This window comes from Elephas maximus, chromosome 23, assembly GCF_024166365.1.
Source record: "Elephas maximus indicus isolate mEleMax1 chromosome 23, mEleMax1 primary haplotype, whole genome shotgun sequence".
Taxonomy (NCBI): domain Eukaryota; kingdom Metazoa; phylum Chordata; class Mammalia; order Proboscidea; family Elephantidae; genus Elephas; species Elephas maximus.
In genome coordinates this window covers 45,011,908-45,037,155 of record NC_064841.1, presented here as the reverse complement: position 1 = coordinate 45,037,155, position 25,248 = coordinate 45,011,908, and the positions used below count along the sequence as shown (strand labels likewise).

Sequence of the window (25,248 nt, the reverse complement as noted above, 5' to 3'; positions counted from 1 at the left end):
TCCCAGAAATTCTGTTAGACAAAAATGGGCCCCCTGGTTTAAAACTTTTTAATTTTTTCCTCTCACATTTAACAAAATTTCTTCATCTTTTTTCTGTGTTCTTGATGATTTCCTTGACTTTGTCTCTCAATCCTTCCATTAGTTTTTTAGTAACAGTAATTGTCCTAGTTATCTAGTGCTGCTGTTATAACAGAAATACCACAAGTGGATGGCTTTAACAAACAAATTTATTCTCTCACAGTTTAGGAGGCTAGTTGTCTGAAATCAGGACACCAGCTCTAAGGGAAGGCTCTGTAGAAAGTTCTTGTCTCCTTTCAACATCTGTGGGCCGAGTGTTTCTTGGAGCTGTCCATGTGTCTTGGCATCAATCTTCTCCTGGGTCTAGGTGTTACTCAGCACAGGGACCCCGGGTCCAAAGGACATGCTCTGTTCCCAGCTTTTCTTTCTTTGTGGTAATGAGGTCCCTTTGCCTAGTTCTCTCTCCTTTTATCTCTTGTAAGATGAAAGATGATGCAGGCCAGACCCCAGGGAAACTCCTCTCAAATACATCAGGGCTGTGACTTGAGTAAGGAAAGGTGTTACATCCTACCCTAATCCTCATTAACATAACCTTATGTTGCTTCATTAATCGTAGGCAGAGATTAGGATTTGTAACATATAGGACAGTTAGATCACACAATACTAGGAATCATGGCCTAGCCAAGTTGACACATATTTTTGGGGGACATGACAGTAATATTTTTAAGTTCCAGAGCATTTCATGTTCTTTTTTTATAGTGCTTCAAGTGAAAGTTTACAAATTAAGTCAGTCTCTCATACAAAAATGTGTATACACCTTGCTGTGTACTCCTACTTGCTCTCCCCCAATGAGACCGCACACTCCCCCTCTCCACCCTGTATTTCCTCTGTCTGTTCAGCCAGCTCATGTGCCCCTCTGCCTTCTCATCTCTCCAGACAGGAGCTGCCCACAAAGCCTCATGTGTCTGCTTGAGCGAAGAATCTCACTCCTCACCAGCATGATTTTCTGTCTTACAATCTAGTCCAATCCTTGTCTGAAGAGTTGGCTTTGGGAATGGTTCCAGTCTTGGGCTAACAGAAGGTCCTAGGACCATGACCTCCAGGGTCTTTCTAGTCTCAGACCATTAGGTCTGGTCTTTTTACAAGAATTTGATGTCTATATCCCACTCTTCTGTTCCATCAGGGATTATCTGTTGTGTTCCCTGTCAGGGCAGTCATTGGTGGTAGCCAGGCACCATCTAGTTCTACTGGTCTCAGACTGTTGTAGTCTCTGATTGATGTGGCCCTTTATGTCTCTTGGTTTCATACTTACCTTGTGCCTTTGGTGCTCTTCATTTTCCTTTGCTCCAGGTGGGTTGAGGCCAATTGATGCAGCTTAGATTGCCGCTTGCTAGCATTTAGGATCCCAGATGCCACTCACCAAAGTGGGATTCAGAATGTTTTCTTAATACATTTCGTTATGCCAGTTGACCTAGATGTCCCCTGGAACCATGGTCCCCAGACCCCCGCCCCTGTTACTTGTCTGAAGCCTTTGGTTGTGTTTAGGAAAATTCTTTGCTTTTGGTTTAGTCCAGTTGTGTTGACCTCTTCTACATTGTGTGTTGTCTTTCCCTTCACCTAAAATAGTTCTTGTCTACTACTAATTAGTGAATACCCTACTCCCTCCCTCCCCACCCTTGTAAACATCAAAGAATATTTTCTTCTCTGTTTAAACTATTTCTTGAGTTCTTATAATAGTGGTCTCATACAGTATTTGTCCTTGTGCAACTAATTTCACTCAGCATAATGCCTTCCAGATTCCTCCATGTTTTGAGATGTTTTGTGGATTCATTATTGTTCTTTATCATTATGTAGTATTCCGTTATGTGACTGTACCATAGTATATTTATCCATTGATCTAGTGTTGGGCACCTTGGTTGCTTACATCTTTTTGCTGTTGTGAACAGTGCTGCAATGAACATGGGTGTGCATATATCTGTTTGTGTGAAGGTTCTTATTTCTCTAGGATGTATTCCAAGGACTGGGATTGCTAGATCATATGGTAGTTCTATTTCAGGCTTTTTAAGGAAGTGCCAAATGGATTTCCAAAGTGGTTGTACCATTTTACCTTTCCACCAGCAGTGTGTAAGTGTTCCAGTCTCTCTGCAACCTCTCCAACATTTATTATTTTGTGTTTTTGGATTAATGCCAGCATCGCTGGGGTGTGATGGTATCTCATTGTAGTTTTGATTTGTATTTCTGTAATGGCTAATGATCATGAGCATTTCCTCATGTATCTGTTAGCTGCTTGAATGTCTTCTTTGGTGAAGTGTCTGTTCATATCCTTTGCCCAGTTTTTAATTGGGTTATTTGTCTTCTTGTTGTTGAGTTTTTGCAGTATCACGTAGATTTTAGAGATCAGACACTGATTGGATTTCTCATAGCCAAAAATTTTTTCCTAGTCTGTAGGTAATCTTTTTACCCTTTTGGTGAAGTCTTTGGATGAGCATAGGTGTTTGATTTTTAGGAGCCCGCAGTTATCTAGTTTCTCCTCTGCATTGTTAGTAATGTTTTATATACTGTTTATGCCATGTCTTAGGGCTCCTAGCATTGTCCCTATTTTTTGTTCCATGATCTTTTTCATTTTAGATTTTATATTTAGGTCTTTGATCCATTTTGAGTTCGTTTTTGTGCATGGTGTGAGGTATGGGTCTTGTTTCATTTTTTTGCAGAGGGATATCCACTTATGCCAGCACCATTTGTTAGAGACTGTCTTTTCCCTATTTAACAGACTTTGGGGTCTTTGTCAAATATCAGCTGCTCTGGGGTCTTTGTCAAATATCAGCTGTTCATATGTGCATGGATTTATGTCTGGATTCTCAATTCCGTTCCGTTGGTCTTTGTATCTGTTGTACCAGTACCAGGCTGTTTTGACTACTGTGGTGGTATAATAGGTTCTAAAACCAGGTAGTGTGAGGCCTCCCACTTTGTTCTCCTTCTTCAGTAATGCTTTACTTATCTGGGGCCTCTTTTCCTTCTATATGAAGTTGGTGAATTTGTTTCTCCATCTCTTTAAAAAATGTCATTGGAATTTGGATTGGAATTGCATTGTATCTATAGATCACCTTGGGTAGAATAGACATTTTTACAGTGTTCAGTCTGCCTATCCATGAACAAGGTATGTTTTTCCACTTATGTAGGTCTCTTTCGGTTTCTTGCAGTAGCATCTTGTAGTTTCCTTTGTATAGGTTTTTTATGTCTCCGATTAGATTTATTCCCAAGTATTTTATCTTCTTGGGGGCTATTGTAAATGGTATTGATTTGGTTATGTCCTCTTCGAAGTTCTCTTTGTTGGTGTAGAGGAATCCAACTGATTTTGGTATGTTTATCTTGTATCCTGACGCTCTGCTGAACTCTTCTATTAGTTTCAGTAGTTTTCTTTAGGGTTTTCTGTGTCTAAGATCATGGCATCTGCAAATAGAGATACTTCTACTTCTTCCTTACCAATTTGGATGCCCTTTATTTCTTTATCTAGCCTAATGCTCTGGCTGGGAATAAGAGTGGTAATAAAGGCCGTCCTTCCCTGGTTCCCATTCTCAAGGGGAATGCTTTCAGACTCTCTCCATTTAGGATAATGCTGGCTGTTAGCTTTGTATAAATGCCGTTTATTATGTTGGGGAATTTTCCTTCTATTCTTGTTTTGCTGAGAGTTTTTATCATGAGTGGATGTTGGATTTTGCCAAATGCTTTTTATGCATTAGTTGATAAGATCATGTGGTTCTTGTTTTCTGTTTTATTTATATGATCGATCATATTTTTCTAATGTTGAACCATCCCTGCATACCTGGTATGAATCCCACTTGGCCATGGTGAATTATTTTTTTGATACGTTATTTAATTCTATTGGCTAGAATTTTGTTGAGAATTTTTGTGTCTAAGTTCATGAGGGATATGGGTCTGTAATTTTTTTTTTTTTGTGTGGTATCTTTACCTAGTTTTAGTACCAGGGAAATGCTGGCTTCATAGAATGAGTTTGGGAGTATTCCATCCTTTTCTAATCTTTGAAATACCTTTAGTAGTAGTGGTGTTAACTCTTCTCTGAAATTTTGGTAGAATTCTCCAGTGAAGCCATCAGGGCCAGGGTTTTTTTTTTTGTTGGTAGTTTTTAAATTACCTTTTCAATCTCTTTGTTATGGGTTTTAGTAGTTTTACCTCTGTGTTAGTTTAGGAAGGCAATGTGCTCCTAGAAATTTGTCCATTTCCTCTAGGTTTTCAAATTTGTTAAGAGTACAGTGTTTCATGGTAATCTGGTATGATTTTTTAAATTCAGTTGGGTCCAATTTGGTCTGCCTCTCTCATTTCTTATTTCTGTTATTTGCCTTCTCTCCTGTTTTTCTATTGTCATTTTGGCCATTGGTTTATTGATTTTGTTAATCTTTTCAAAGAACCAGTTTTTAGTATTGTTAACCCATTTGTTTTTCTGTTCTCTGTTTCATTTAATTCTGCTTTAATTTTTATTATTTGCTTTCTTCTGGTGCCTGAGGGTTTCTTCTGTTGTTCTCCTTCTGTTCAAGTTGTAGGGATAATTCTTTGATTTTGATCCTTTTGAAAGTGTGCATTTATTGCTATAATGTGACCTCTGAGCACTGCTTTAGCTATGTTCCAAACGTTCTGGTAGAAAATGTTTTCATTCTCATTGGATTCTATGAATTTCTTTATTCCATCCTTCATTTCTCCATAACCCAGTGTTTTTTGAACAAGGTGTTGTTTCGTCTCCAAGTGTTTGATTGCTTTTTCCTGATTTTTCTGTTATTTTTTCCTACTTTCATGGCTCTGTGGTCCGAGAGGATGCTTTGTAATATTTTGATGTTTTGGATTCTGTTAAGGCTTGCTCTGTGCTCTGTGACCTAATATGTTACCTGTTTTAGAGAATGTTCCATGTGTGTTGGAAAAGAAAGTATACTTGGCTGCCATTGGGTGGAGTGTCCTGTATATGTCTGTGAGGTCAAGTTGGTTGATTGTGGTATTTAGATCTTCAGTGTCTTTATTGTCTCACTTTTCAATACTGTTAGAGTTTGTTTTATGTATCTTGAAGCCCTGTTGTTGGATGTGTAAATATTTAATATCTTTATATCCTCCTGCTGTATTGTCCCTTTAATCATTATTAGTGTCCTTCCTTATCCTTTATGATGGATTTAACTTTGAAGTCTATTTTGTCTTTAGTATTGCCATTGCTGCTCTTTTTTATTGTTGTTTGCTTGATCCATTTTTTTTTTCCATCCTTTGCATTTTAGTTTGTGTGTTTAAGGTGTGTCTCTTGTAGGCAGCATATAGATGGATCGTGTTTTTTTAATCCATTTTGCCACTCCCTGCATCTTTATGGGTGCATTTAGTCCATTAACATTCATCATCTTTATGGATAGATAGGAGTTAATGCTGTGATTTTGATGTCTTTTTTTGTGTGTTGTTGACAGTTTCTTTTTTCCACTGAATTTTTTGTGCTGCATAGTTTTTCTTTATATATTGTCTTTTTATCGTTGTTTATGATTTTGTTTTTACTGAGAATGTTTTTCTTGTATTTTATTTTGATGTGTAGGATTATTAGTTTCCCTGGTGGTTACCTTAGTATTTATCCCCGTTTTTCCAAGTTTAAACCAAACTTTTATTTCTTTATATTGCCTTGACTTCCTCTCCCTGTGAAAGATGTGTGACTACATTTTTTAGTCCCTCTTTATTGATTTAATGTTGTCGTCTTTTAGATAATGACATCGCTGTTGCCCTTTTTTGAGTGTTTTTTAATCTTTATTTTTGCGATTTCCCTATCTGGGTCACTATCCTGTTTGCTCCGTCCTGTGTTCTAATCTTGGGTTGATATCTGATGTTATTGATTTTTCTGACCAAAGAACTCCGTTTAGTATTTATTGTAGTTTTGGTTTGGGTTTTTTCAAATTCCCTAAACTTCTGTTTATCTGGAAATTTCCTAATTTCACCTTCGTATTTGAGAGAGACTTTTGCTGGATGTATGATTCTTGGCTGGGAATTTTTTTCATTCAAGGCTTTATATATGTCATCCCATTGCCTTCTTGCATGCATGGTTTCTGCTGCTGAGTAGTCTGAGTTTATTCTCATTGAGTCTCCTTTGTAGGTGACTTTTTATCCCTAGCTGCTCTTTAAATTCTCTCCTTTTCTTTGGTTTTGGTAAGTTTGATTGTAATATGTTTCAGTGACTTTCTTTTGGGATCTGCCTTTTGTGAGGTTTCATGAGCATTTTGGAGAGATTATCATCTCATCGTTTGTGATATCAGCAAAGGTTCTCCCAACAAATCTTCAACAATTCTCTTTGTATTTTCTCTTCTTCCTACGTGTTCTGGCACTCCAGTCACTCATAGGTTATTTCTCTTGGTAGAGTCCCATATGATACTTAGGGTTTCTTCAGTTTTTTAAGTTCTTTTAGCTGATTTTTTTTTTTGAATGTATTGGTGCCAAGCGTTTTTTCTTCAGTCTCACTAATTTTGACTTCCATTTCCTCAGTTCTGCTCCTCTGACTTTCTACCGAGTTGTCTAATTCTGAAATTTTATTTTTAATCTTCTAAATTGTAGTTTGCTGTCCCTCTATGGATTCTTGCAGCCTATTAAGTTTTTCATTGTGCTGTTAAATAACCTTCTTAATTTCCACAACTGCTTTATCTTTCTGTTTCTTGGCTTGTTCTGTGTTTTACCCGATCTCTTTCCTGATCTCTTGAAGAGTTCCATATATTAATCTTTTGTATTCTACCTCAGATAATTCTAGGAATACCCTTCATCTGGAATGCTCCTTGATTCTTTTTTTTTTTTTTTGAGAACTTTTCAAGGTGATCATGGTCTGCTGCTTCATGTGATTTGTTATTGATTGTCTCTGAACCACCTAGAACATACTGTATTAATTTCTTCTATGTCGGCTACTGTGTCTTAGCTTCTTGCTTTGTTTTATTTCGATATGCCCAAGTAGGTTGCTTGAGTGACCTAGCTTGATTTTTTGCCCCTTTGAAGATGGCTAGAGATGTTGCCAGGTATATGAGCCCAGGAGTCCATTCACTTTTCTAGTGTGGATTCAACTCGGCTGTCCAGGTAGTTGGTCATAAAGTGTGTGGTGCAAGCTCTGTCCTACAGTTTTAGAGGAGTGGGGGTGATTGGTGTAGGCAGAGGTATCTGGTTGGTGCAGGGGGTCACACTCTCAGCAAGGCAGAGGGCTGACAGCCGTCCCCCGAGAGTCTGTGAGGAAAGCACGTCCCTGTCCCCTAGAGTGCACAAGTGGGTGCGTTCTTCATCCAGATCGTGGGCATCCGGTGCTTTTAGTTGTAAGGCCTTGGAGGCACCACTTATTCTTGGACCTGTGTTGCTGTCACTAGGTAACATGGGTGGAGCCACCAGTCATCAGGCCCCTTGTGTGGGTAGGTGAGGCCCCTGTTTAATAGGCAGAGTGGTGTCAAACATCAAAAACTTGCCTCTCCACTGCACAGCTGAAACAATTGAAATCAGATCTCAGGCATATACACTGTTGCAATCTGCCATCAGGTGCCTAAGCTCCTGAAATGGGCCCATATAGGTCCCTGCAGGGATGAAAATTATTCAGAGTCCATGGACCATTTGTTCCTGGCCTGGAGCCTCTTCTGCCTTTTGGTCCCAGCTTAGGGGAGTCGGCAGATTATCTTTTCCACAAATTGTTAATTTATTCCTTCTCCAAGTCCAGGAGAATGGCCCAGTACACGCAGCAGAACCTAATTCTGGCCCAGGGAAATCGACAGCCACTGAAGCCAGCTTGGAGGTTGGGGGTGCAGTAAATTAAATGCAAGTACTTATCTTTTATCTAGAGTACTGTTCTTCTTTGATTCTGGAAGCATGAGTAGACTGTGCAGCTTGCTGTCTCGCCCTGAGGAAACCACGTCCCGAACCCTACCACCAGCCCTGCCGTGTGGTCGCGCCAGGGGATCCTGCCTGAGGGGCACTGGTTCCTGCTGAGTTAGGTCGGGCAACTCCTCACTGCTTCTGAACCATCTCTCCCTTCCTCTGCCGCTCAGTCTGATTTCCTAACTTTGCCTTTGATGTTCAGGGCTCCTAGCTTGTAATATATATAATTGCTTCACTTGTTTTTTCAGGACTTTTTTCTGACAGGGATCACCAGAAGCATCTGACTACTCAGCCGTCTTGGCCCCGCCTCATGTTTCATGTTCTTAATGCAATCTTTCCGTGATTTTTTTTCCTGAATAATTTTGATAACAGGATTTTTTTTTTAAGGTTTCCTTCTATTCCCTGATTTATCTCAGCCCTCTCCCCTCTCCACTCAGTTTTTTGTGTACATTGGTCTTTTGCCCTTATATTGCAAACATTTGTCAAATGTACAGTGAGCCTTAGGAATTCATCAGTTCATTCAGCAGATGTTTATTAAGTGCTAACTGTGCGAAATTGTTTTTAGTGTTGGGATACAGCAGTGAATAAGAGAGACAAATCTTTGTCTTAGCGAGCTTATTTTCTAGTTGAGGGATGTGGAGTAGGCAATGAACAAAATTAAATAAGTATACTATATGGTATATTAAAGGTGGAGAAAATTAAAGTTAGAAAGTGGATAAGAATGTGTAGGGAAGGGTTGCAACTTAAAATAGGGCAGTTAGGGAGGGCCTCACTGATAAGTAACATTTGAGTAAACAGTAAAGGCAGTGAGGAAGGGAGTCTGCAGAAATGTGGAGCAAGAACATTATGGGTACAGGGAAAGAAGCAAGAAGCGTAGAGGCCAGAGGCAGAAGCATGGCAGTGCAGCTTAGAGTGGAGTGGTAAGGGGAAGATTAGTTGGGATGAAGTCAGAGAAGTCTTGGAAGGTCAGAGTATGTCAGGCTTTGTAGGTCCTTGTAAGGACTAGTATTTACTCTGAGTGTGATGGGTGTACAGGGTATAAGGCAGAGTAGTGAGATGATGTGACTGATGTTTTGTCAGAATCCCATCAGTTGTTATATTTTGAAGGATCTTAGGGAGTGATTGTAACAATCATGATGAGAAATAATGGCATTTGGATCAGCAGTGGAGCTGGTGAGAAGTGGACAAATTCTGGATCTGTTTTGAAGGTGGTCAGTAGGATTTACTGACGTAGCATGATACATGTGTGAGGTGGGAGAGTTAAGGGTATCTTCCAGGGTTTTGGTCCTGAACAACTAGAAGGAAGGAATTGCTGTTAGTAAGGTGTAGGAAAAGCTTCAGGAGGAGTAGGAAGAAAAAAAGAAAAAACCCATTGTGGTGAGTTGATTCCCACTCATAGTGACCCTGTAGGACAGAGTGGAACTGCCCTGTAGAGTTCCCAAGGAACACTTCTTGGATTCAAACTGCCGACCTTTTGGCTAGCAGCCATGGCACTTAACCACTATGCCACAGGGGTTTCCAGAGGGAATAGGGAGTTGGATAAATAAGCAGAGTAGTCCAGGGTGGTGATGATAAATTCGAGGTATAGATGGTATTTAAAGCCATGAGATTACCCGAGGGAGTTAGTTTTGATAAAGAAGGGAGGAAATTTGAAGACTGAGTTCTGGGGCCCTTTAATGATAAAAGTTGGTGAAGATGAGGAGGAACCAGCAAAAGAGACTGAAAAGGAGCACTAGTGGTGAGGCAGGAGGAAAATTAGGTGAGTGTGGTGTTTGTTCTGGAAAGCAAGGGAGTGTTTCAAGAAGGGAGTGGTTAGCTCTGTCATTTGCAGCTGCTGGGTCAACTAAGATGAGTTCTGTGGATTTAGCAATCAGGAAGTCAGTAGTGACCTTGATAAGCAGCTTCTGTTGAGTGGTAGGGATAAAGACCTGGTTTGAATGTTAATGAAGGGAGTAGGAGAGGAATTGGAGGCAGAAAGTACTACACACCCACTTACCCACTCCTCACTCATTGACATGATTAGGTACCAAAGATCAGGCTGTTATGTGAAAACTGGCGCTGTATGAAAATGGAGGATTTTTTTTTTTTTTCTGTTTTCAGACCATCCATTTGTCCAGTTTTTTTTATTTAGAAAATATGATTGTAGAAATAATAACAGATTTACTTTTATGCTCATTATTGTGATGAGTTGAGTTATGGACTGTTCCTCTGAGGAGAAGGAGGCTTGGAGAAGACACAGTTGGTTAAAGCTGGGCTGTGTGACTGGAGGGCCCACAGCTTAACCACTTCACCTCTCTGCTGTACTGGGCCAAATCTTCCCATTCAACATGATCCTGGAGCCTGGTTGTCCCCTGGGCCTGGTGAGTCACTGAGGCCCAGGGCTTCCTGTGAGGGCAAAGGCAGCCCAGCTGCACACCCAACCACACTGAGGCGGAGGCTTCAGGCCCAGTTCAGCTCACTTTTAGGATGTCATTAAACTGTCATGCATTTCTTCCAAACACCCTCTCCGTTGCCTCTTTATTTCCTCCCTCGTATCCCACAGCAGTTTTGAACTGCAGGGCCTCAGGTCGCATAGGAGCTGGGAACCCAGACCAGGTGCCCGCTGGCGCAGAGCTGCCTGCACGCAAACACCATGGAGGAGGCTGGACCCATATGGCAGGTGGACACAGTGGCCCTACTGGCAGGAGGGAGTTGGGGCCATGGGGCAGTACGGCCCAGCTTCCTGGAGGCCGCTTGGAGACCCTCCTCAAGGGAGGGAATGGTCCGCAGCTGTTGCTTCGTTAATTCGGATTTTTTACTATTGTAAAATGTTTCATAATAAGATAGTTGATAAATGAGGAATAGGTGAATAGACAGTGCATTTAAGATTGCTGTAAAAGGGAACAAAGAAGTAGGGCAGTGACTGGAGGCACAAGTTGGGAAGGAGCACATCTTTTTTTGAGATGCGAGCTGTAACAATATATTTGTAAGCTGTCTGGTAATGATCCAGTACAAAAGGAAAAGTTTGTGAAGCTGCAAGGAGGCAGTAATTGGCATGGGGAATGTCCTTAAGAAGTGGGAAAGACATGAGCTATAGCACGCTAGTGGAAAAATACAATTGTTTGTTAATTTAGTCGTTCAACAAATATTTAGCACTTAATTTTCTGCCAGACACCATTTTGGAAGCCTAGAGTATTTCATAGAACAAAAGAAAGATCTGTCTCCCAATAGTTGGTCTTGATAGAAGTGTGGACAGTTCATTTGTGATAACAGGAGGGAAGGTGTTGATAAATGGGAGCTTGTGGAGATTCTCTTGATTCCTCTTTTTTTTTTTTTAATTGAGAAAACAGGTATACGCAGCAGCAGTGAAGGAAGAAGGTATTGGATGTTAGAGGAGAGAGAGAGGAGAAGGTATGAACTAGTCCTTTACGAGAGTAGGAGAGTGAATGCACTGGAACAGTGTGTGATTGCTTGGTAGCACTAAGGATTATTTAAAGTAAGAGTAGTCAAGCATAGTGTATTTGTTTCTCTGGCTACATCAGCAGCACAGGTAAGGCATAGAGCAGGCAAGGCATTAGACTTAAGCAACATTATGATTTAGCCAAGTGACTAAAGGTATAAAGTGAGAGAAGGACCAAGGGATTTGAGAGTGTGTTCGTCGGAATGATTTTGATGATTGACTTTGAAATTAAGCTGAGGTACTGTTGGCATTTAGAAGGTGAGGAATAGTTGTGGTAGGACGAATCATTTGTAGGTCACAGTAGATTCAGGGATGGATTACCCAGTAAGCAACGTACTTGGGTCAGAAAAATAGTACTACCTAGGTGCCCAATCTGGATACTCAGGCATCATTTTCAAGTCTGTTCTCTTTCTCTTTCCTATATCCAGTTAGCATTATGTCCTATATTTTACCTTTTAAGTAGCTATTGGATCTTTCTGCTTCTGGTATTTCCAGTGCTTCTCTTCCTTAGTTCAGGGTACCTATAACTCATGCCTAGATTTTTGCAACAGCCTTCATCCTTGTTCTCTAATCACTTCTTCCCATAGCAGCCAGAGTGATTGTTTCGAATGCAGATTTGATTATCTGGTCCTCAGTACCCTCAGATGAGCATGTCGTAAGATTCTGCAGGGTCTGGTCTGTGTTCACATCTTTGTTCTCATCTCGCCCATCTCCCTTGCAGTTTGTATACTCATTCCAGTCATATTGAGCTGTGTTCAGTTCACTACACATAGCAAACTGATTTTGGCCTCTGAAGATGCTGCTGACTCAGCAGTGAGTTCTTGTTACGTGTTCAGTATTCAGTGCATGAGACTCCTTCTGACAAGTGTCCATTCTTTAAAAAAAAAACAAAAAACAACAAAAAAAAAACCCACAAGAATGTATCTAATATATGGGAATAAACCAAGTGGAAACTTGTTTGTGAGGTTTCTAGTGGATGATAAGGTCACTAGGTCCTTGCTTTCTTCTAAAAAATATAATTTCCATCCAAAGAGCAGTATACTTTTTAGAGAAAAGGATTTTTTTCCCTATGCTAATCTTTTAATGTTTTTGCATGGATTATACTAATTGCAGTCATTGAGTTGTACTTTTAGTTGTTGTTATTGCTGCCCTACCTCTGATGGTGAATCTTTCTTTAGTGATAATAGTGTGTAGTGATGCTAATCACAAATTCCTTAAGCATCTTACAAAATCTTTCAGTTGTTGAATTATTCTTTCATATCATTTCTTCTCAGGTGGGAACTTATATTTCTTTCTGCTTGTGTTCTATTGAAGGTACGACTTGTAGATGCAGGTTTTATTTGGACTGAGCCCCATTCTAAGAGACTTAAAGTTAAACTCACAATTCAGAAAGAGGTAAGCACGGTACACATTCTCTCCCGCCCAGTGCCGTCGAGTCCATGTGTGGACACGTTCTCTCAGCATGGTTAAATTGTAGGTAGAGAGAGGGAAGGCCTAGTGGTTAATTTATTTCATGCCTAGAACAGGTGAAAAGGAAAATAATGAATTCTTACTTTTTAGCCCTTGTTTTTTGGATCATCTGCACAAATGATGAGGTCACTAGGAAGAACAGCCATTGCTGATGCTGAGTGGGCTAAGATCACCTTTTCAGTGCCATTTTTACTAGGAAAAAATAAATTTATGTCAGCTAAAGCACTGATTCTCAAACTTGCTTGTCATGACTCACAGTAACTGAATCAAAATTTCTGGATGTAAAGCCCAGGAATGTGTATATTTAAAAAGCTTCCCAGGTGATTTCTGATAGTTGGCTAAGCTTGAGAAATATTAAGGAATGTTTTCTTTTTCGAGAGTTTTGTCTTGATATATATATAATTCTTCAAAGAATATCCTCACAACCACTTCAATTATAATTTAAATGTTAATCTTATAAACACTAGGAATTAAATTAAGCCTGCATGAATTTCTTGAAATAGTATGATTCATTCATATGACTTTACATTTAACTGGTTTTTTATTGATACCCTCATAGCATTCATGAAAAAAGATTTTAAATTAAATATTAAAGCATCATCTCTTAAGAGAAATATTTGCTATTTAACAGAAATAAAGGAATGAAAGAGTATGAATTGTCTTTATCAGGTGATGAACGGCGCTATCCTTCAGCAAGTGTTTATGGTGGATTATGTTATCCAGTCTCAAATGTGTGGAGATTGCCATAGAGTAGAAGCTAAGGATTTCTGGAAGGCTGTAGTTCAAGTGAGGCAAAAGGTAATGAGAGAAGGGTCATGAGTGAATTCTCCATCTTGTATTTTATTTTTGTCAGTATAAACAGCTAGTAAAGCTTCCTTTTCCTTTTCAGATACTTCAGACTCCAGGGGTAATTATGTCTTGGAGCATTCACTTTTGGAAATTGATCACTGTTACATTTTAGATAATCTTTACAGTTGTTTTTGTTTTAAAAAATAAGTGTGCCATATCTGCAGATGGTATGACTGTTTTTTTTTTGCATTTGATCTATTGATCTGACAGTGCATTTATATTTAGACCTTGCACAAAAAGACTTTCTACTATCTTGAACAATTGATTTTGAAATATGGAATGCATCAGAACACACTTCGTGTCAAAGAGAGTCATGGTGAGTTAAAATTTAAAAGCATTTGAAATTGTGTCAAAATTTTATTTCAGCTTACCTAAGTAAGTTTTTATCTTTACTGATAATACCTGGAATAGTATTGTCCAAAATAACTTTCTCCAGGCAAGAAAAAATCTTAGTTCTCTATCTGAACCATCCAGTATAGTAGCCACTAGCCACATGTGGCTCTTGAGCTTTTGAAATGTGGCTAGTGCAATTGAGAAGCTGAATTTTTAATTTTCAATTTTAGTTAATTAAAATTCACATTTAAATAGCCACACGTGGCTAGTGGCTACTGTGTTGGATAGCACATATCTAGAATTAAGATTTTTTTCTTTGAAGTTCCCCCACCCCATCCAGTTTGGTTAGAATGTTAGTCCCTGCCCTCAGTAGATTTTGTCTGATAGGATAGCCAGATGGATTTTGTCTGATAGGATAGCCAGATGAGTAACCCAGTGACTACAATAATGGAGAGTAAAGTGCTGTTACAGAAAATTCATCTTGGATTTATTTTATGCAGAGATCAGTTTGGTTGGAAGAAAATAATTATTTTTGAGATCTGTAAGTTCTTTTATAATGGTTTTATGTTTTTTATATGCTTAGAGGCGTTTGTGATGGATGCGTCAATTCAGAAGCCTAAACTCAATAAACATACAAATCATAGATTTCTTGAAGATAGAATTTTAAAATTTTTGCATAATTTCATAATGGCCTGTTAGGGCTTGTACTGTCTTAGCATTTATTGTTGATGTAGCATAGTTCTTATATATATTAAATGTTGGATAAATATTTGCTTAATAATACTGTGAAATATAAATATCCTTTGGCAAACTCTAGCCTCTTGCTATAGGTTAGTGTTGTGGGGTAGTGCTTGCTACTGGTGGACATGCTTTGTTTTCCTAGTGTCTTTCTAAAGTATAGGTTTTGAGATAGCTGTTGTGATTTTACTTTTTAGCTGTTGTGAAGCAATCGCCAAGTTCTTAAATTATACTTTTTAGTTTAAAACTTTGAATTCCACTGGTACTTACTGGTCTATTACTCATTTGTTTTTTATGTGTCGAGAAAAGTCGTTAGAAGTGTGTGGTCTTGGATCTTTAAATTAATATTGCAATAAATGAATGAATATTGTAAGGCTTCCATCTGAAACCTGAGTGTATTACCCGTAGGGTTATTATTCTAAATCAATGAAACACAGCTTCCTACCCCATTACCTTGAAGTCAGTTCCAACCCATAGGAACCCTATATAGACAGAGTAGAACTGCCCCATAGGGTTTCCAAGGCTGTAATCTTTATGGAAGCAGACTGCCACATCTTTCTCCTGCCAAGTGGTTGGTAGGTTTGAACTGCTGACCTTTTGGTTAGCAGCCAAACACTTGTGGATCCTACTGCCTGTTTAACTGGTTATTTCTGGCTAGCCACCAGGCAGAAAAATGCATCTTTGTTTTGAGTAACTGTGTTTTAAGTAACTCTTTAGGGATAATGAGACCCAAATATTTTAACTGAGGAAGCAAAACACTATTACTGTAGTTTATCACCATTGCAGAAATAGCTCCACACTGTTGGAATTTTTTGGTAGCAAAAAGACTCAGGTACATATGGGATATAGTTTTGGGATCACTTTCAAAACCAAGCATTGCAAATTTAAGAATTCTTTCATCCAGAAAAAGTAATTTGTCCTGTCCCGTCCCCCTCCTCCCCGTTCTTGATGTTGATTTAGATGACTTGCTTGTTTATTTTTAACTTTGTTTTTAAAATTATAAAAATTCAAACATTGAAGTATATATGGATAAAGAATTTCCCCCTTCCCCCTCATTCACTTGTCTTCACCAGAGATAGCCACTTAAAATAGAATATATTATCTGTATGTCTGTGTGTAAACTGTGGTGATAGTGGTTGTTTCCCCTCATATGTGGGATCATTCTGTAATGTTCTGTGACTTGCTTTCTTAGTGTATTTATAAATATTTCCCCATCATATAGTTCTGTTTTGTTGTTTTTATCTGCTACATGATACTCATTTTGTAATGTATGTTTAATGATTTCCTTATTAATGGGCTTGGAAGTTGTTCCATTTTTTTGCTACAAATAGCACTGTAGTGAATATCGTTTTGTACTTTTGTGCATGTGTAGTGGTATTTCTGTGGAATTGATTTTCAGAATTGAAATTACTAGATAAGAGTATCCAAATTTTAAATTTTCATCAGTACTGGTAGATTGTCTTAAAATAGTGGCAGTTTACATTCTCATCACAATGAGAGTTCTCATTTATTCACACACTTGCCAACTACTGAATAAGACTGTATTGGCCTTTCTGATTTTTGCTGACTTAGTGGATAAAAGGACCCCTGGTGGCCCAGTGGTTAAAAGCTCGGCTACTAACCAAAAGGTTAGAATCTACCAGTTGGAATCTACCAGCCGCTCCTTGGAAACACTATGGGGCAGTTCTAGTCTGTCCTGAAGAGTCCCCGTGAGTTGGAATCGACACCCCTAAGTATGATGTTTATTTTAAGTTTCTATTTGATACATATACATACATACTTTTACATACTTCATGCTATTCTGCCCAATCTTGGTATCTGTTATTTTCTACTTAGGGTTAATCTACCTCTTGAAGGTTTATAAGAACCTGCCCACTAAACCATCCACCATTTGGTGCCTTATTGGAAAGGGGTATAAATCCTTTTAGTTTCTTTTAAGATCATTAATAGCTTTCAGGTTTTCTACCTCTTCTTGAATCAATTTTGATAGCATTTTCTAAGAAATCATTTCACCTAGCTTTTGACATTCTTGGTATAAAATTGAACGTAATACATTCTCATGTTCAGTTTCATCCACAATAGTCCTCTTGTTCCTAATGTTTGTCTTTTCTCGCCCCTTCCCCTAGGTCAGACTTGCCAAAGTTTTATCTGTTAGTTATTTTTTCCTTAAGAATTAGCTTTCATTTTATTGAAAAGTCTTATTTTTCTTAATTTTTGCTTTGTCACTGAATTCTACTTTAGTTTTATTTTGTTTGAATTAATTGAAAGTTTATTTAAATTTCTAATAACTATACTTAAGGTTATAAATTTTCTTTTCAGTATCATGTTGGCTCTGTAGCTGGTATTTATAGCTACTTCTACTACCCAAAAAAAAAAAAAGAAAAAAAATTTTTTTTTTTTTTCTACTACCCATTCTGTATTTCCTTTGCCCTCAGCAAGCACCTCTTGAGTACTTATGTAGGTGTGGAATTGAGAGAATCGTATGGTAAATTTGTATTTATCTTTTTAAAAGACTGTCACACTGTTTCCAAAGTGGCTGTGCTATTTTACATTCCCACAACATTTGAGGGTTCCATTTTATTCAGATCTTCATCAACACTTGTTATTGTCTGTCTTTTTGATTAGAGCCATTCTAGAGGGTATGAAGTGATACGTCAGTGTGGTTTTAATTAGCGTTTCCCTACCGGAAACGCTGGTGGTGTAGTGGCTAAGTGCTACAGCTGCTAATCAAAGCGTCTGCAGTTCGGGTCCACCAGGCTCTCCTTGGAAACTCTGTGGGGCAGTCCTACTCTGTCCTGTAGGGCCGCTATGAGTTGGAATCGACTTGGCGGCAATGGGTTTGGTTTTTTTTTCGTAAAGAATGTGTATTCTTGATGGTGCAGTGATTAAGAACTCAGCTGCTAACCAAAAGATTGGCAGTTCGAATCCACCAGCCGCTCCTTGGAAACCTTTGGGGCAGTTCTACTCTGTCTTATAGTATAGGGTCGCTATGAGTTGAAATCAAATTGATGGCAACGAGTTTGGCTTTTTTTGGTAATGATGTTGAGCATCTTTTTGTGAGCTTATTAGCCATTGCTGTATCTTTTTAAGGAGCCCTGGTTGCGCAGTGCTTAAGCCCTTGGCTGCTAACTGAAAGGTTGGTGGTTTGAACCCAACAGCCCCTCTGTGGGAGAAAGATGTGGCAGTCTGTTTCTGTAAAGATTACGGCCTTGGAAACCTTACAGGGCAGTTCTATTCTGGCCTATAGGGTCGCTATGAATCAGAATCGACTTGACAGGAATGGGTATATCATCTTTCAAATATTTAGCTCATTTTTGGATTGGATTGTCCATCTTACTGAATTGTTGATGTTCTTTATTTATGTATTCTGGATGCAAGTCTCTTATCACGTACGTAATTTGCAGATGTTTTCTTCTAGTCTATAGCTTATCTTTTCATTCTTTTTAATGGTGACTTTTGAATTGCAAAAGTTTTAAATTTGGATGAAGTCCAATTTATCATTTTTTTTTTCTTTTATCTATCATGCTTTTGGTGTTGTATTTAAGAACTTTTTGCCTAACTCAGGTCATAAGGATTTTCTCCTATGGATTTTTTAAAATAATTTTACAGTTTTAGCTCTTACATTTAGGTAGGGGTGGATTTTCCAATAAACAAGGTAAGCATGGTGCTTACCTTGCTTATCAGATCATCTGTAGTGAACAATTTCACATTTTTCACCACATCAAAGATTCTGCTACTAGGTATGGCTGGCATCTGTCTGTCTCGCAACCCCACAGCACCTTCCTACAAAATCAAAACCTCTTTTCAAATTTACAATCACTGACAGGGGAAGGTGACCCAGTAAGCAAGGCAAGCATGGGCTTACTTGTGCTTACTTACACATTATGTGGTGAAACCATGTGAAATTGATCACTACAGATTAGTAAGGAAGCACAAGTAAGCTCGTGTTTTCCTTGCTTTTTGGCTAATCAGCCCCTGCACTTAGGCCTGTTGTACTGATCTGTATATTTATTCTTATGCCAGTACCACACTGTCTTGATTGCTTAACTTTATAGTGAGTTTTGAAATTAAGAAGATGCATTTTTTTAATTTCTTAAAAATTGTTTTGACTATTCTAGGTAATTTTATTATTTAGTTGAGTTATTTACGAGAATGTTTAAATATTTTTTAACAGATAGTTTTGCTTTTGGCTCTCCTTTTGTTGCTGAGTTTTAATGCTGCTGCATTGTGATTGGATAATGCTGTTTCTTGTAATTTTTACCTTTTGGAATTTATTGAATTTTTTTTTTTATTCTTAGTTCATGATTATCTTATGAAAGTTTTATGAATATTTCAAAGTAATATGTATTCTTTTTTGGGACTGTTATATACATCTTGATTAAATCAACTTTGACAGTTGAATTCAAGTTCTCTGTATCCTAATTATTTTTTGTCAATTTGATCATTTCTGTTTTGAGAGAAACGTATTTCCATTTCCCATAAAGATTGTGTATTTGTTAACATTTGTTAATTTTTTCTTTTCTTTTTAATAGTCTTTATTTTATTCATCTCAATGCTAAGTTATTAGCATATTATCTTCTTGGTAGATTGTTCCATTTATTACATAAAATGCCCTTGTTCTGTTTGGTGTTTTTTCTTCCCTCTTTGGCATCGAATTGATTTTCTCTGAAGTTAAAATTTGAATTTTGTTTTCCTTTACTAGCATTTCTCAGATTTATTTTGCCCATCCTTTTGCCAAATTAATCTTAAATGGTGTTCCTGATCTGTTGTGGCCACAACATAGTATGTTTTTTTCTAGTATTTTGATTTTGTTGTTTAATGTGGATTTAATTTGTAACGTAGTCATGTTGGTGGAGGAAAATCTTATTTTGTGGTTATTTTCATGTGGGCCTTTTTTTTTTTTTTTAATAAAGATGGTCTGGATTTCTACTATTCCTCAAAACAGCATGCTCAGAAGATGGTAGAGTTTCTTCAGTGTACAGTTCCCTGCAGGTATGTTCGAAACCTGAATATGACTGAATTCAAGGAGCTGGGAATAAGTGTAGGCTACATTGGTTCTTTAGGTTTAGACATACTGTCTTATGTTAAAAATATTCTAAATTGTAGTAGGGTTATTTGTACAACTAGTAATGGGTTTAGTAAGTATTTATTGAATTAGCCACTATAAGGTAAATAGTAGCTGAAGAAGCATTTAAGAATTTCTTTGAGGAGCTAGAACTAAGATGTGATAGTTAAGAGCACTGTAGTGCTGAGCCATGCAACATAAATATTTGATAAGAGAAAGGAAAGGTGAGGGTAGAGTGCTTTGAGGAGAGGCTTCATGAAAGATGTAGGACTTGAGCTCCAAAGATGGGGAAATTTTCATAGGTGGAGTTTTTACTGAAAGGTTAGGAGAGCCATGTGAACAAAGACTCCTGAATGGTGTAATGGTTAAGCAACAGCTGCTAACCAAAAGTTCGGCAGTTCAGATCCACGAGGCACTCCTTGGAAACTCTAGCGGGGCAGTTCTCTGTCCTATAGGGTCGCTATGAGTCAGAATCGACTTGACGGGAGTGAGTTTGGAGTTTTTTTGATGTGTAGACTGAGTTGGTCTGAGCCAAGGCTATGTTTTAGAGGTTTTTGGTAGATAAGGTTTAATAGGTAGGGCATAGTCAACTTGGTGGAAGTTTTGAAATGCAAGTGGATGAAATTAGGCTTCATCATAGTAGGCATCATAGAAGCCGTTTCAGACCTTGGACAGTGATGGTTGATTTGATTTGATGAAAAATAAATATGCTGAGTCTAGGCAAGTAAGGACGTTGTCTTTAAATTACTGTTCACTTTTTTTGTCTTAATAGGTACAAAGCATCCCAGAGATTGATCTCTCAGGATATCCATAGTAATATGTACAATTACAAAAGTACTTTTTCTGTGGAAATTGTTCCAATATGCAAGGTATTTTTTTCCTCATTTAATTCATATTTATACATGAGTAGAAGTCATTAACTGGTTTATATGTAATTATTCACTCCTGGTTTCCTTCTGTGGTTGGTTAAAAATTTAGAATAATTTCTTAAACGTGATTTCTGACATGACACATTTAGCCACATTAAAAAGATGTAAAAAAAAAATCATGCTTAAAATTATAAATTGGCATGCCTTTCATTTTTGTGGAAACCCTGATGGCGTAGTGGTTAAGAGCTAGAGCTGCTAACCAAAAGGTCTGAAGTTCGAATCCACCAGGTGCTCCTTGGAAACTCTGTGGGGCAGTTTTACTCTGTCCTGTAGGGTTGCTATGAGTCAGAATTGGACTTGACTCGATGGCAGTGGGTTTGATTTGGTTTTTGTTTTCATTTTTATAAATTAGAATGAAAAGGCCCGGTTGTAGTTTTTAAAGGTCCATATTTCTTAAAATTTGCGAATTAGTGGACACATGGCAGTTACACAGAATTTTGAAACAGGAAATAACGTTAAAATAAGTATCCAGGAACCACTTCATGGAACGTGTGTGCAGATTGGATTTTGGAGAGCCAAAATTAAACAGTATTACTGAAATCAGAATCTTTTCTATGATTTAAAAACATAATCTAAATAACACATTTAAAATGTAGATTATCAGTTCATTTAATTGTCGTAAGGTAAAAACCTTGCTTAAAAAATATCAATGAATTAAAATTCAACAAATTCACTGTATAGAAGCCAGTGCGCTAAGAATTATGTAATCTAGAGGTCTCTGGCATGTAGGAACTTATAGGTCAGTATTAAATTACTGATAATGAGAACTGCGTTAATTTATTGTGACCGTTCTACATAAAGTTAGCATCGAGGTACTTTAGTATCTTTAACCTCGTTCACTTCTGGTAATAACTCAGGTAAGTCATACCGTCATTTTAAAGACAAGGAAATTGAAGCTGAGGTTAGATGACCTGACCAAAGTTATCTAATGTCGGAGCTAGGATTTGCTTCCACGTCTGTGACTCTAAAGCTTTAAAGCTATTATCATCACTAATTCATGGTGGAGCTTATCAAACTTTTTCTGTAAAGGGCCAGATAGTAAATATTTTTGACTTTGCCAGCCATATAGTCTCTCTTGCAACTACTCAAGTCTGCTATTAAAGCACAGAAATAGCCGTAGATAATATGTAAACGATTGGCTGTGCCTGTGATCCAACAAAACTTGATTACAAAAACAGGTGGTCGTGGGCCAAATTTGTCTTGAGGGTCATACTTTGCTGACCCCTGGTTTAAAGCAGTGAACATTTTCCTGACACAAAGTTTGGGCACACTAAGACCTTGTGTATTAAGTGCTTTGAGTGACTCTTAGAAGCACTAGAGGAATACGTAATATAAGGAGTATTTTCATTTGTGTTTGGAGACTCTTATTAAAAAAAGAACAAAATACTGGGCCAGTTGCAATTAAGGATGCACAGAATGTTCCTTTCAGTGGAGGAGCCCATGATTGTGAAAAATATAGCTTAAAATGAAAACTCAGATTCCTTTTATATTTTAATATAGTTTACAGAGGGATAATTGCATTACTGGTTAATATAATATCTCCCAGACATGTATGTTTTTTGGGGGGATTAAATCTTTGATTCCATATTGGTACATGTAGCCATGGAAGAGAAATACTTTGTTCCTTTGAAATTAGTTTTTTATGGAGATTGAAAGGAGTCATCCAGTAGATTTATAAAGCCGCTCTCTTTCTGATGTTTATAATACGTTGCTTGGAATGTGCATTGTATTAGCATATACCATGGTAAGGAAGCATTCAAACTTCAATAAAATTGAAATAAACTTAATAATATTGTGATGAGTAGGTTCTGGAAGATGATATTTTTTTAACGCATTTTTATTAATTATGCCCATTTTAAGAAGGTATAGCTTACTTTCTGTTCCAGTAAAGTCTGATTCTTTTCTTTAGGCCCTTTGTTGATAATAGAATTAAAAAAAATAACTTGGGCTTAGACAGATGCAGTTGGACCAGATTTACATGGATGAGTGTTGACTAGAGACTGTTATTTAGGATTTGCCTCATTTTAAATGTTAATACTTATGCCTAGGATAATGTTGTCTGTCTGTCTCCAAAACTGGCTCAAAGCCTGGGAAATATGAACCAGATTTGTGTGTGTATTCGAGTAACCAATGCCATTCATCTCATAGATCCCAACACTCTACAAGGTAAGTTTCAGGAACTATTAACAGTTTTGTTCTGTGTAGCAAAATGTTGTAATTTATGTTGCTAGTTTTATCAAACGTTGACAACGACATTGGAAACACTAGTTATGTTTTTACTATTGTTTAATTAATACCTATAAAAATTGGTATTAAAAAGCTTTTGGTTAGGTACCCTTGTATTATTTAGAGAAACAGTTCTGTGAACTTTTAAGAATTTACTAGTTATTATAGTACATTACCCGTTGACTCATAGTTGAAACCAACTTATTTATTTACTTGTTTAATTTTTGTGACTAGTAAGTTAAGCTTATGACAAATTTCGGTGTACAGTAAGTATTTTAAAGTTTGGAACATTGGACTTTTTGTGATTCAGTAGAATATTTTTAATAGAATATTTAGTTTGAGCCTGAATTTTAACTGATTTCATTATTATAGATCATTTTTTTAACATTTCCTTTATAGAAATTGTTTTTTAAAGAAGACCCCATATCAACAGGTATCACAGTATGTGACTGCATCTTTTTGATCTTTCAGATATTTTAATGGAAGTATTCTGTTACTAAAAATTGTTCTTTTTTGTTCTTATTGAGATTTTTCAGAAAGTTATTATCCTTATCAATTGAAATTCATTTGTGAAGGCCTGTTTACAGTATTGGGGTGAACATTTGTTATCTGCCAGGTAGAACACAGCTAAGGGGAAATCCTTAATGAGATGGATTGGCATGATAGCCATGACGGACTCAGTGGAAATAATGGACTCAAACATACTGACGATCATGAAGAGGGCAATGTTTTGCTCTGTTATACATAAAGTCACCATGAGTCGGGGCCAACTGGACAGCACCTGACAACAACAGAAAACAGCTAAGAGGACTAGTATGTTTCTAAAATGAAATGCCAGCACATGAAGCAGCTATACAACTGATTGGATCTGACCTTATTTAAAAGGCACTTAGCTCTGTGGCATTCTGATTATAGTGACTACTTAATACCTGATAACTTCTCTTGCTATGAGAAGTTTGGGGCTGGTTTATAGGAATAAATGATGATCCTGGAGTGTGAGGTGTGATACTGTAGTTCATTCCAACTCCTTCCCTGTTAACACATCTGATAGCTCTTTGAAATCCTTTAATTCTCCTGTTGTTTAATGTTCTGCATTTGTTCTTAGTTGCAGATATTGATGGGAGCACTTTTTGGAGTCACCCTTTCAATAGTTTGTGCCATCTCAAACAGCTAGAGGAGTTTCTTGTGATGGAATGTAGCATAGTCCGTAATGTAAAGCGCAGTGCAGGTGCTGGAATGATATCAAAAAAAGTAAGTTCCATCCTGCCCACCTTTCTTTTGCAGGTATCCCCTTTGCCTCCTTTTTATGTGGTGATAACCCCCAAATGTGCAGTTCAAATAACGTGAACACCACGTTAGGTTAAAAATGAATTCCTTTTTTTTTTTTTTTTTAAAGATTTGATTATTGTGGTGAAAGTGATGAGGCTTATCTGTTGGTTAATTTTTATCTTCAATGTTAGAAAGCTAATTTAAAAAAATACTCCATTATTAGGAAAAAGCATTCCTTTGTTTTTTAGAAAAGGACTTAATGATCAGGTAACCTTTGTTGACTTAAATTTTTTTTGAACATTTTGAATTATAGATATAATATACCACTAAACACTAGTTGTAATACAGTTATATATAAAACAATTCTAGTGTACATTTGCATTTTTTCATTTCTTCCAAAAGAGTCTTTTATGATTTGTTCAAACTAGTATCCAATTGAGGACCCGTATTACATTTGAATATTATCTTTCTTATTCTTTTTATTGTGCTTTTTGTGAAAGGTTACAGCTCTGTTTTCTCATATAAACATTTATATACTTATTGTGATGTGATATTAGTTGCAATCCCTATAATGTGACAGCACATTTCTGCTTTCCACCCTGGGTTTCTTGTGTCCATTCAACCAGTTCCTGACCCTTCCTGTCTTCCCATCATGCCTCTGGACAGTAGCTGCCCATTTGCTCTCATGTATCTGCTTGAACTAAGAAGCGCACTTTTCATAAGTATTATTTTATGTTTTATAGTCCAGTCTAATCGTTGTCTGAAGAGTGGGCTTCGGGAATGGTTTTAGTTCTGAGTTGACAGAGTATATGGGGGCCATGCCTTTGGGGGTTCCTCCAGTCTCAGACTGTTAAGTCTGACTTTTTTCCTTTTTACATTAATTTGACTTCTCCACACTTTCCTCCTGCTACATTAGGGACTCTTTTATATTCCCTGTCAGGGTGGTCATTGATGATAGCTGGGGACCATCTAGTTCTGGTCTCAGGCTGAGGGAATCTCTGGTTTATGTGGCCGTTGTGTCTCTTGGGGTAACACTTTCCTGGGTC

General features: G+C 37.5%; 1 protein-coding gene across 5 annotated transcripts in view; it reads left to right on the top strand.

Moving 5' to 3' along the window:
- NMD3 (NMD3 ribosome export adaptor) overlaps window positions 1-25,248 on the top strand; it is a 77,724-nt gene that overhangs the window by 5,285 nt on the left and 47,191 nt on the right. For 4 of the 5 annotated variants that reach the window (XM_049867567.1, XM_049867569.1, XM_049867568.1 and 1 more), the window contains exons 5-12: window positions 12,638-12,718; window positions 13,463-13,591; window positions 13,683-13,700; window positions 13,868-13,958; window positions 19,627-19,705; window positions 20,551-20,647; window positions 22,756-22,873; window positions 24,039-24,184. In XM_049867567.1, coding sequence (XP_049723524.1) covers window positions 12,638-12,718; window positions 13,463-13,591; window positions 13,683-13,700; window positions 13,868-13,958; window positions 19,627-19,705; window positions 20,551-20,647; window positions 22,756-22,873; window positions 24,039-24,184 — 759 coding nt within the window. The remainder of the gene's footprint in view (window positions 1-12,637; window positions 12,719-13,462; window positions 13,592-13,682; window positions 13,701-13,867; window positions 13,959-19,626; window positions 19,706-20,550; window positions 20,648-22,755; window positions 22,874-24,038; window positions 24,185-25,248) is intronic. The other variant, XM_049867570.1, reaches the window with a different exon arrangement.